General features: G+C 39.0%; 1 protein-coding gene across 2 annotated transcripts; it reads left to right on the forward strand.

Annotated features, from left to right (window-relative positions):
• The first annotated feature begins 1,058 nt into the window (after positions 1–1,058).
• flad1 (flavin adenine dinucleotide synthetase 1) lies at positions 1,059–10,717 on the forward strand. 2 transcript variants are annotated; one of them, XM_080897645.1, is made up of 11 exons: positions 1,059–1,341; positions 2,699–2,791; positions 3,163–3,331; positions 3,846–4,223; positions 4,909–5,022; positions 5,353–5,566; positions 5,923–6,070; positions 6,444–6,542; positions 6,688–6,877; positions 8,913–8,986; positions 9,073–10,717. In XM_080897645.1, exons 2-11 carry the CDS (start codon positions 2,784–2,786, stop codon positions 9,206–9,208), a joined length of 1,530 nt encoding a protein of 509 aa, XP_080753771.1. In that variant the 5' UTR covers positions 1,059–1,341; positions 2,699–2,783; the 3' UTR covers positions 9,209–10,717. The 2 variants fall into 2 exon arrangements, with proteins under 2 accessions (XP_080753771.1, XP_080753770.1); XM_080897644.1 differs by having other exon boundaries at positions 1,060–1,341; positions 5,299–5,566; positions 9,073–10,715.
• Positions 10,718–11,677: the final 960 nt, after the last annotated feature.

The following is an 11,677-nucleotide window of genomic DNA, read 5'->3' on the forward strand; positions in this document are numbered from 1 at the left end:
GCTTTTCTTTTTTTAAAGCAGTTTGGTGATGAGATAACTTTCTTCAGGCCGCAGCCTTATACCACCAATAAGTAAACATGGCATTGTGCAAGACGCTAAAGCCCAAGAACTAGATCTTTACCACAGATTGTATGCATAATACACATATTATCACGTACGAAGGCAAAGGAGTGGCTGAATTCTACAGTTTCAGAACATGCTGATTCAGTGGATCGGTTCATGCGTTGGTGCACTGACACGTACGCTTTTTTTCTTTTTTCCCACTGAAGCATGTAAAAATGTACCCGTGAAGCAAGTTTGCCCTTATTTGACTCAAATGCATTCCCTCCAGGAAGCAAAACGAATATAGTTGTGCTTGGATCTAAGAATGTTGTGCTTGCATCTCAGAATTGCCCATTCACGTAATCATTTCTAGTTTTATATAATTATATGATAGACCATCACATAATTGTATCACACAAAGCATTTTTATTTTTCACGTTGATAAGGACTTGTTCTGCAATCCCAGTCTACTGAGTAAGATAAGATAAAATAGCTGTTATTACTCTTACATATGGGAAATGGGCATTATTACAGCAGCAAAGTAGACAGATAATAATAACTGGAACAATAATAAAACAATAGAATACTTTATTATTTTGTAGGTCATATGATCTGATAGAAAAACAATACATAAATCAAGCGTTGTACGCGCTCTCGTTAAGCGGACATAAAGGTACAAGGAGTTACGTTGAATGATCAGTGGTTAAATTGATTAATTTTTAATGAATTCAGACAGACAGAGTATATCTTAAACCGTCGATGTGTTTGAAGGCAGTAAAATGCTGTGCGCGAGAATCAATTCGTCTCTCACTTCGGTTTAATATTTCATCCACAAGCAGACAAAACTGTTAAATATATGCCAACATGCTCCACCCACAGGCGAAAAAGGTAATTATGAGTTTAATAACAGCATTTAGGTTTCGTGGAGTTCACTCCTCCAGTCAGCAGGGGCGCACGAGTGACAGTAATCTATTTTGAATCGGGCAAAGGAAGGAGTGATTCTCCGTCCTCTTCCGGGTGGTGGTGCAGCAGTAAAGTTATGTTACTAATCGTTTGGCTGACACTTGTTTTTAAAGTAGATAAGCGACATTTATTACTCCTCATTGACTGTACTGATTCCGCCACATCTTTAAATGACTTTAGTGTACATTACGTGCTGGTCGTTAAGATCCGCCTCCTGAAATATGATTGGCTATCGTAGTGTGGTTTTAAGGTCACGTCATACCTTGAGCGACAGCTCGAGCTGCAGCTGTACCAACCGGCGATAGGGAGCTTAGCACGGACATATACAGCTGAGGGGTAAGTTCCCTCGGTTTTAATGAGATTGGTTATCAAATAATAAATGTAACACCCGGACTTTTTCCTCACACTAAACATATTCGTCGAGAGATATCGACAGTAGAGACAAAATTGAATGTGCACATCTACTTAAATTGTACTTCTTTATTTTGGCATAAGTAACCTAGCGAGGAGACTTAGAGTTAGCTAAGAATTTACTTTCAGGTGTTACACACGCTCACACACTTGTGATATTTGCCTTGTGTTTCAGTTATTTTTTGGTATGGCCATAAATGAATATGTCTGAGTTCACTTTATTTTCGCCCCGTTAGATAACTTACAAATGTTACGCAATGCAAACTATGTAAGCAGGTGCAAGGCAGTTGTGTCAAAAAGCGAATACTAATGTTTCTACGTTTTTAATGTCTAATATGGTTTCTTGTGTTGGTTAATAGACTGTAGTCAACGGGATTTACGGAGGGGCTAAAATGAATTATTCCAATCTCTGCACTCTTTTCCAGATCTCTCTTGAAAAACTATTAAGAAAAAAACAAACAAACAAACAAACAAAAAACACCCAAAACACTTTTTACCTTATACTTTGTCACTTTGACTTGATATCGTCCATAAGACATGTGTTGGACAGATCATAGGCCAGCTAGTCATCTACAACAGTTTACCCCTAATCAATTCTTGGCAAATACCAGAAGTCACTGTTTGCTTTATCCTTCTGCAACTGTGACTCCCAGGCTGCTCTCCAAACCACATGCACAATGTGAAGCTTAACATACAAGACACCTAGAAGTATCATTAAATGCCTGCTTTGGATCTGTTAATCCCTTAACAGTGGATTTAAGTACCATTATTTCTCTTTTTAACACATTTGTGTAATATAGATGTTTTTGCTTTGTTATCACAGAGTTCTATTTTGTCAGCAGTTTGCTAGCGTTTCAAACACTGGATGGAAAACGTGTTTTTCATCTGCATCAAATGATTATCTACCTTAAAAGACACAAATTATTAAAACTATTAAAACAAACTGTCACCATCTTATTGTTAATGATGCACACAGGACTACTGCAATTTAGTTATATACAACTGAAAAACAGTTAATACACACATTTAAATAGAAATAAAACAGTTTCATTAGCAACCAGTGACTTTTAATCATTCAAGTGTTTTAAATACAACTCTTTTCTTATTTCAAGTTCAACCACTTAACTCCAATTTAAAGCCTTATCAAAAGACCTATATAAATAAATAGCCGATTTAAAAAAAAAAAAAAAAAAAAAAAGAGAGAGAGAGAGTCAGTGTTAAGGAAATGCAGAAGAAATGCACAAATTATTCACATGTTAACAGTACACCCTTCCTCTTCCAGAGATACCTTCAGCTAAGGGACACACTATGACAGAGAAGAGGGTCTGAACAACAGTGAAGCCTTTTCTGATGTTCTGTGTGGATTCATGCTGATGTAAGAAACATTTCTTGTCACTGTAAATGCAGCAAAGTAATACAGATGCTATATTAAAATGCACAAATATCTGACAAATTACAGGGAGATCTTTAATATTTGACCTTAATATGGGGTGCATTTGTTTCCTCTGTTATGGTATTACAGAAATCACCGTTTGTAAGACATGCTGGCTTTTCCTTTAATTTGTGGCCCATCTGCATATTAACAGTTGAGCATACTGCACACTGCATTCCATATTGCATATGCTTACATACTATGCTAAAGAGGTCTTATTGACTCGATAGGTTTTTGACTTTGCTGAGTGTTGATAAACCTAGTATAAATTTGTAGTAAGAAGTACTCAATTAATTTGTTTCCATTGTTCCCAGCTTTTCTTTTCCGAAGCTGAGTAGAGCAGTGGTGCGTGTGAGGAGACTGGCAGCTCATCTCAGCAAGGCAACCATGTCAACAAACCTCCAGAGCAACAGTTCGTCTTCTGCAGCCAACGGGGATGCTCCTACTGCAGCCATTCTCATCATTGGAGATGAGATTCTTAAGGTGCTTTTGGTGTTGATAAAGTTTGTGCCTTGTGTGGCTTTTAAGCTATACGTGTGTGACAGCACCCAAATGAAAATCACTGGGAGTTTGTGCAATTGAGGAAATCAATATAAACTGGGTTTTTTGTAATAGAAGTAGGAGCTTGCATTGTGCAGTGTTTAACATATACCGTCATCTGCATCCCTATGTGTTTGGACCTCTATCCAGTCTCTGATGTGCATTTCATGACCTCAGGGGGAGAAAACTGCGATGGTTATGTTATGTGGCAGCTGTGGCTGTTTCTGAAATCACAAGCTTACTATTATTTTTTTTGACTTGACATGATCATGATTTAAACATGAAGTATTTGATTTTTGTCCAGTGTCACATCTCTCTGCCTGAAAATCAGCCTTCAGTCCTTGAATTTCATCAAGCAAGACCTTGGAGTTTCCTTTTCCTTTTTCTTTATTTTTTTGTGTTTCTTTCTTTTTTTTAAGGTTCTTGAATCTGATGTGCATGTGGGTGTCTCTTTCAGGGTCACACAGTGGATACCAACAGTGCCTTTCTAACTAAAGCGCTTAGGAAGCTTGGAGTGTCTGTGCAGCGCATAACAGTCATACCGGATGTGCAGGCAGTCATTGCCAAAGAGGTGGCCCTCCTTTCATCTCAGTATACGCACCTCATCACATCGGGGGGTATAGGTCCCACTCACGATGACGTCACCTTTGAGAGTGTTGCCATAGCATTCCACGAGGAGTTATATGCCAATCCAGACCTTAGCAAGCTGGTTGAAGAATTCTTCGGGGTTGGGGAGAAAAACAGTGCCGCTATGAAGCTGGCGATGGTGCCTCGCTCAGCAAAACTTAACTATGGAACTGACCCTCAGACTGGGCTAAAGCACCGCTACCCTCTGGTGAGTGAACTCGGTACAGAGGAATTTTTATAGAACACAAAGTTACTTCAAATATATCCAAGCTACATGGTGCTGTTCAACCCATAACCTTTCTTTAAGGTAAACAAAAGTGACGGTGTTTTCTTTAGAAGACAGATTGCAAACTAACTAGTTGCTGAAGGAGTGAAAATAGCTTCCTGCAGTGGTCAAAACAATAAATACTCTGAGCACACACAGACACCAGGCGTGAGAAGCATTCACACCTCTTACTCACAGGTCATTAAATTTGGACATTTTTCTCTTTAAGGTTAATATCTTTGGTGATTTATTAATGTGTTTCAAGTTGAGAAACATTAATGTACAGTATATTATTATTGAGAATTTACTATTGAGAATTTAAAATGAAACAATGAAGAACAGCCCTTAAAAAAAGTGCCCTGTCTCGGCAAAAGGTGGAGAAGGAGTTGGATACCATTCTCATGCTTGTTAGCTATAAATGGAACCCCAGACACCAGCCATTTATCTTAGCAAAAATAAATATCTGACATTTACAAAACTGTAAATCTGACCTCAATTATTAGCTGTCTCTGGGTTGCAGAGATGTGATTTAATTCCTGCATCATATTTCAATAGTTTCAACAATGATGGCTCGAGTACCGCCCCACATCTTTTCTTATAATTTGATGTGTCTACCTTTTTCTCCCAGGTCAGTGTACGTAATGTGTACATCTTTCCCGGGATCCCATCTTTAATGGAGAAGGCCTTCAATGGGCTGGAGCATCTCTTTGCTGGTTCAGGGACCACCTTTCACACTCGCGAGGTAACTCCATAACCAAACCTGTTACTTCAAAATCCAGTCCAAGTCAGAATTAGTATACTTTTGTTTTTTTCTAATTAATTTTTATGTATTTATCTATTTTTTACTTTTTGTTTTTAATAGAGTTTAGTACTTCCTCTATATTTCTGATATTTCCTTGATACTTTTAATGTATTTTACCTTTTAGTTTACTTTTAGTTGAGTAAAATAAAGTTGATTTGAATGCAGTGTTTAAATAGTACAATTAAGTTTACCAGACATTAGCTTTTTTGTTTTTAGGTGTTTGTCGATGCAGATGAAACAGACATTGCACCTGTGCTGACCAAACTGCAGGCTGACTGGGGCCGAAAGGTGGCTCTTGGCTCCTACCCTGACTGGTTGAGCAACTATCACAGAGTTAGGCTGGTCCTGGACGCAGACAGCCAGCAGGAGGTGGACAAAGCCCGAATACAGCTGCTAGACAAGCTGCCCAAGGGGAGCGTGGTGCCCTTAGTCACAGACCCGGTGTCCATAGCCCCCGCTGAGGTGTACGGATTGGCCAACAGTGGTGAGTGTGCGGAGAGTAATGGAAGATGATTCTTAAATATGTGTCATCTTGATATAAAGTGAATACTGACTTGTGCATTTTACACAGGCATTGGGACCAATAAAGAAAGTTAAAATATTAAAGTAATTTAAGTCGTAAAGTCAGAGTGGATAATAAAAAAGAAGAATATAACTCTGTGAGACAGAATGGTGAATAGATTACAATAAAGCTTCAATAACTAAGCTATGACAAACTACTAGCAGCTTTTTTTCTTTTCTTTGGATTAGACGTAGAAATGTGGGCTCATTTCTAAGATGCCTCACTGCTTGACTGCATTAATTATGAACCATCCTCTTACTGTCGATTCCTTCCTACAGGTACAGAGCTGGGTGAGAAAGTCATGTCTGCACTGAAAACAATAGAGGCAGCACTCCATCAGTATTCAACAGAGCAAATCTGTGTTGGCTTTAACGGGGGCAAAGACTGCACAGCGCTGCTTCATCTCTACTATGCTGCACTGAAACGGTAACAGGAGGGGAGAAGACGAGATGAGACAATTAAAACATTTTTGTGGATTTTTTTAATCTGTGAGGGGGGAAAAAAAACAAATGACCTGAGAGATGAAAGATGAAAATGAAGATTCAAATTAAAAACATAATGATAGCATTAGCGCACAGTGGGGTGTGAGATCTCAGCAGGAAGTAAATGGAAAAAGAAAACTAGTTTGAGGGCAGCACTTAGAGAAAATCTTGGAGAAGACTGACTACTTTTTTGGACTTTTCATGACCTGTGCTGGACAGATTGTGAGATATGACAAATACTTATCTGATCTTTTTCTGTGCCAGCATTGCTTATCTTTTTAAAAAATGTCCCTTTTTTCTCTTCCTGTCACTCTCAGCCGATATCCAGATACTAAAGAAAAGGTGAAAGTCCTGTATATTCGTATTGTCTCTCCATTCCCAGAAATGGAGAGATTTCTACAGGACACAACAAAAAGGTGAGCTATCCACCATCTAGCTATCTATCCAGTTGATGTCATGTATTTTAATATATCCAGTCCAGGTCTTGTTTTGAAAAATGTGGCCTAACCCTGTCTGTGTGGCACCACTGTATCTCATTACTTGCCGTTGTATGTCCCAAAGATATAGCCTGGAGCTGTTCACTGTGGAGGGCAGTATTCGCCAGGCACTGAGCGAGGTGAAGGAACGAAGGCCAGAGCTAAAAGCCGTCCTGATGGGGACCAGGAGGAGCGACCCCTATTCACATACACTCACAGACATGTGTCCTACTGATCCTGGCTGGCCTGACTACATGAGAGTCAACCCCTTACTAGTGAGTGTCACACAGTATGCATGCCGTTATATTAGGACTGTATGCTGGCTCTACGTGGCGTGAGGCGGTATGACTCGCCTCGATCTGTTTTCCTTTACAATCGAGTACCACTAAATGTGCGTGGGGTTGTTAGAGCAACTTGGCCAAACATCCCGTAATGTCATTTGTACGTGACACAAACGCTACAACAAAGGTGGACATCAAAGCGATGGTATACTTGCTGCTCAGTCTGTGGCTTTTTGTCAGACTGGGACCAAGTAGGTACTAAAAAAGTACCTGATACCAGATACTATCACCGAGGCGACCCGAGTAAGTACTAATGGAAACTGCTATAAGATCATACCTCATGGTTTTCATTTTTAGCGCTTTTTCTGTTGCAGTGCTGTTTCTCTCTCTTTACTGAATTCATCTCTCTAGACTCAAATGAAGTCAAAGTACGTTCAAAATAAAGCTAAAAATACCCCAAAATACTTGAACAGAAAACAACATCATGCACAGATGGATTAAGACTTTTCTTCCATATTTACATGAAATACAACCATCTAGTAAAAAAATGTGTATTTCCCAATTGGTTGGGAGTAGTTCCTGGAAGTTGCTTGTTACCAATTCCATCAAAAAACTCTCAACAATTGAATTTAATTACTTGCAGGTTGCCATGGTTCCATGTAGCTTTTTACCCCTTTAGCTGTAAAAGACTGATGGGTTATTGTCACAATGAATATGCAAGTTTGTGTTACTTGAGAAGGAGGTGACATGGGATTTTGAAATTGATACCATAGATGCAGCTACTAAAAATTTCAGAAGAGTTTGACTCCTTGATCTCAAGTTCAAGGTCAGAGGTCAAGTTTCCTGAAAATCTTTTGAATGTGATAATTTGATTTTGAAATTGAAGTCATAGGTGTATCTAATAGGAGGGATACCATTGGTAAGCCGCTAGTATTTTTCTTGTTTGTCTGCAGTACTTGCCAACCACGAGTTAAAGTAAAGGTGGAAGTAAAACTTGTTTTGTTGAAATGTACAACACAAATCGGAAATGGAGAAAATTCACCTTCAAAGGGAAAGTTGTGCCAACATTTTTCAAAAGGCCAGAGCTCAGTTTCTGGATCGTGTCAAACTTTTCATAGTTTCATTACAGCTCAGAGAGCAGCTGGACTGTATTTGTAGACAAGTACGTCACTGTATGACCACAGCAACATGGTAGTGATTAAAGCAGTCACGTGGAGGTTTTTGTCAAGTCATTGGAGAATACACATTTTTCCTAGCGACAGATGTCACTGACCGATGTGTAAACCCGCGTGATTCAGGCCTTAGCAGTCATTTTCCCAGTGACCACTCATAACCGGTCATTTTCCTTTCATGACCAGTGATTGTCAGATTGTAGGGTCGGGTAGTTATTATTCACTTATTCATTTGACACCACATTGTCACCATGATTGTCACATGTCTAAAACAGCAGGTGTAAAATAATGTGTCTGCAAAACCTCATGACCTGGGAAAGCTTCACTTGTTATCCTTGATGTTATTTGTCATCTTGATAAAAATTTCTGAATAATGCTTTATTCGTAAAGCTTTAAACGACTATTTTTCCTAAATAAACTCACACATAATGTGAGTGCACCAGTACATTAAAAGGCTTTCTAATGCAACACCAACGCAGAGTGAGGGATGCATGTTAACATTTCAACATGAAAGGGTCACAAAAGTGAAATCATTGCAGTGCTTTTTGCTGAATAGCTGTAGCAAGCTCACGTCTTGTTCTTCTGTTTAGTCTGGCTGAAGAATGGATGTGCATAAGCGACATGGCAGTCGCCTGCTTTATTTGATTTTATTGTTAATGCTAGTACTGTGTCAGCTGCTGTGATGGAGCACATAGAAGCACAGGTACATTTAGCAGTTGACCTCAATTCAAGATAATTTATGTAGTGCTTCATCTCATGAGTATATCTAAAAGGACTCCACAGAGGATGAGTTATTATAGCTTGAACAAAGGGAGTCAGTTGCAAACCAATTACATTTGTTTTCTAACACTCTCCAGGACTGGACATATCACGACATCTGGGCATTCTTGAGGACATTATACGTGCCCTACTGTATTCTCTATGATAAAGGGTAAGGATGTGTTAGTTGTCTTTATTCAGGTGTACACAGCTTAAAAAGCAGATCTTTAGGTCTAAAATATCTCTGTTGAAATGTAGGTACACTTCACTCGGCAGTATGGACAACACCTGTCGAAACGAGGCACTGAAGATGGTGGATGCCAGGGGGGTGACACGATACAAACCAGCCTACCTCTTGGAGAATGAAGAAGAGGAGCGAAACTCCCGCGCTTGAAACAATCTGTGCTCGTCTTACTTAAGCTGTTCTTCGTGGAGCCATTATTTTTTCTTTTTAAGGATGTCTGCTAACCATCCACCCTCATTTAATTCATAAGAAGGACCTTTTCAAAAATACCATGTCTGACTGCGGAATGAGATCACAGAGAAAATGTGTGTTGCTTGTGTACATGAGTCTAAAGTAATGGCTCTCTGTGCTGTTGAATAAAACATCACTCCTTTTTTTTTTTTCTTCTATTGTCATGTTACTTTAAGAGGGCTCTCACATACAAATGGGAATCTGCAGGGCATTCAATATAGCTCTTCACTTAACTTATTCATGCCTCCCTTTGTCTTATCTCTAAATCCAATAACAACACTCCACCAGGAAGACGGGCTCCATCAAAATGTATTTGTAAATAATGTAAAAAGGGTTTTCTCATCGTGGAGAGAACACCAGATTTGAGAAACTCCCTGATGAAGGCCACCCAGCAGGCTCTCGTTTGCTAATCCGTGTCTCCGACTGAATACCCAGAATTGCAGGCTGCAGCATGTTTAGCTGAGCATCTCCCCACCACACACCCGCTCGCTGTAGTTCTCTTTGAAGCCCTCACGGGCGCGTTGTTCTCACGTTTTCTATTTAGTGCCCGTGATTATAATAAATTACCTTCTCCGTTTCCAGACATGATTGAATCCAGGCTCATCGATCTGCGCTCTCCCTCTCCCCGCCTGGAGATTAGTCAACACCGCGCAGCGTGGATCAATACCGGCCGATCTAATAAAGCGGGTCGCTTACGAGGCCACCGCGGGGCTGCACACACTGTTACACCAGCAATTACCACTTCTAGGCCGTCCCTCATACACCCCCTCCTAACATATCTGTCCTGGCTTCACGGCTTGCTTGATTTATTAATAATAACAGTAATAAAAGAGGCAATGAACAGCGGCTTTATAATCACAGCACCGATGTAATGGTGTGTGTTTTGGTGGTGCGGTAAACACACCGGGACATTGTCTGGAATGATGTTTTTGGGGTAGAAAATTAAGTTACAGTCTGTGTTAGGCCACTTCTAACTATAGCTGTATATGCAGCTTATATAATGTGAGGGGTTTACTTTTAAATAGGTCTAATTTGTGCTTTTATTTATTTAAACTTCTCCTGTGTGCTTGTAGCACATATCCACCTTACTTTTAGGTTGAATCCTTAATTATGCATGTAAAAATGTATATAAATCCTTGTACTTCTCATACTTTTATACATTAATGGCAACAATTGTATATAATAATTCGTTTTGAATGTATCTTGTGTAACTTATTTACTTGCATATCTGTATTTCATATTTCTATCGGCTTCTTTTTTTTTTCTTTTTTTTAAAAAATCATTTTATTTTGATTAATTCTTGCTGTGTGTTAGGAGGAAACAATATCTGGATCTGGTGTATATCCTGTAAATATTGTAGAAGTTACAATAACGTTGTCTTTATCTTTGGTTAAAGATAAAATACAGTGCAATTAAACACATCTAACCAGTGGTTTCCAGGCATTTGGTTTTCTGACCTCATTTACAAAAGAAGCTGTTGCCTCTTGCCACATTTCTGTAATTTTCCCATAAACATCTTAGTAAAATCATTTGTTAACTTTGTAAAGGCTCAAAGCGCAAAGTCTTCCTAATAAAAGAATTAATTAAAAAAATGAGCGATCACAAGGATGCATGGAACAAAAATAGCTCTTTATATTGTAAGGTAAAACCCTACAAAATTGCAAAGATACCCCAACAACCACACAACCCTCTATGAACAAGCACAAGTGTGGCAGAGCCATTGTTCTTTCCACTCTCATTAATCATTAATCACCCCACAATCCCTCAGATTAGGTTTGTGACCCTAAGAGGGGTCCCTGAACGTTAGGAAGGCAGCCGCTTGAACTGCTAAGTAGTTTACTATATAAATTCTGAATACAGGACTTCGATTGAAGACTTCCAGTTAAGCAGAAAATCAAAGTTCTTCCACCACACGGGCAATAATATAAAATGAACTTGTGTTTTTCCAAAGTTTATCACTGCTGTACTTTTTCCTCCACTGGTTCATATTTCATTCTCATTCTTTTTCAGCTGTCATGTTTGTTTTGGCTGCATCAATCCACCACTGTAGCCAAACCAGTTTCTTACTCAATTCCTTTCTTGTGTATTATGACTCTGAATTCTTGCTCAGTCTTTCTTATGAATTTCAAAATGATGTTTTGATTTTGGCCCAGAAGCCTGAGTCAGAAAAACCTCTTGGGTTACACAGTGAGAGGATATGCATATTGACTACAAGGGACCTAAAAACATTTTGGAGTGAAATACTTTTTTTCCTCTTCCTTTTTGTGGTCCTTAACTGCATATTTATAAATATCTTATTTTGTACTTCACAATACTCTTCCAGGAACAGGGTTTATCTGAAAGCCAGAAAACTTCAAATAAAATAATCCTGACGTTCTGATAAAGCAA

This window comes from Rhamphochromis sp. 'chilingali' (genome assembly GCF_963969265.1).
Source record: "Rhamphochromis sp. 'chilingali' genome assembly, chromosome: 11".
NCBI lineage: Eukaryota > Metazoa > Chordata > Actinopteri > Cichliformes > Cichlidae > Rhamphochromis > Rhamphochromis sp. 'chilingali'.

Bases quoted from the DNA above. Each gene is read 5' to 3' on its own strand.
- flad1 (XM_080897644.1), top strand. The intron at 5,023-5,298 runs GTAACTCCATAA...TTTTGTTTTTAG, and splicing joins CCACCTTTCACACTCGCGAG to GTGTTTGTCGATGCAGATGA. The intron at 6,878-8,912 runs GTGAGTGTCACA...AACACTCTCCAG, and splicing joins TGAGAGTCAACCCCTTACTA to GACTGGACATATCACGACAT.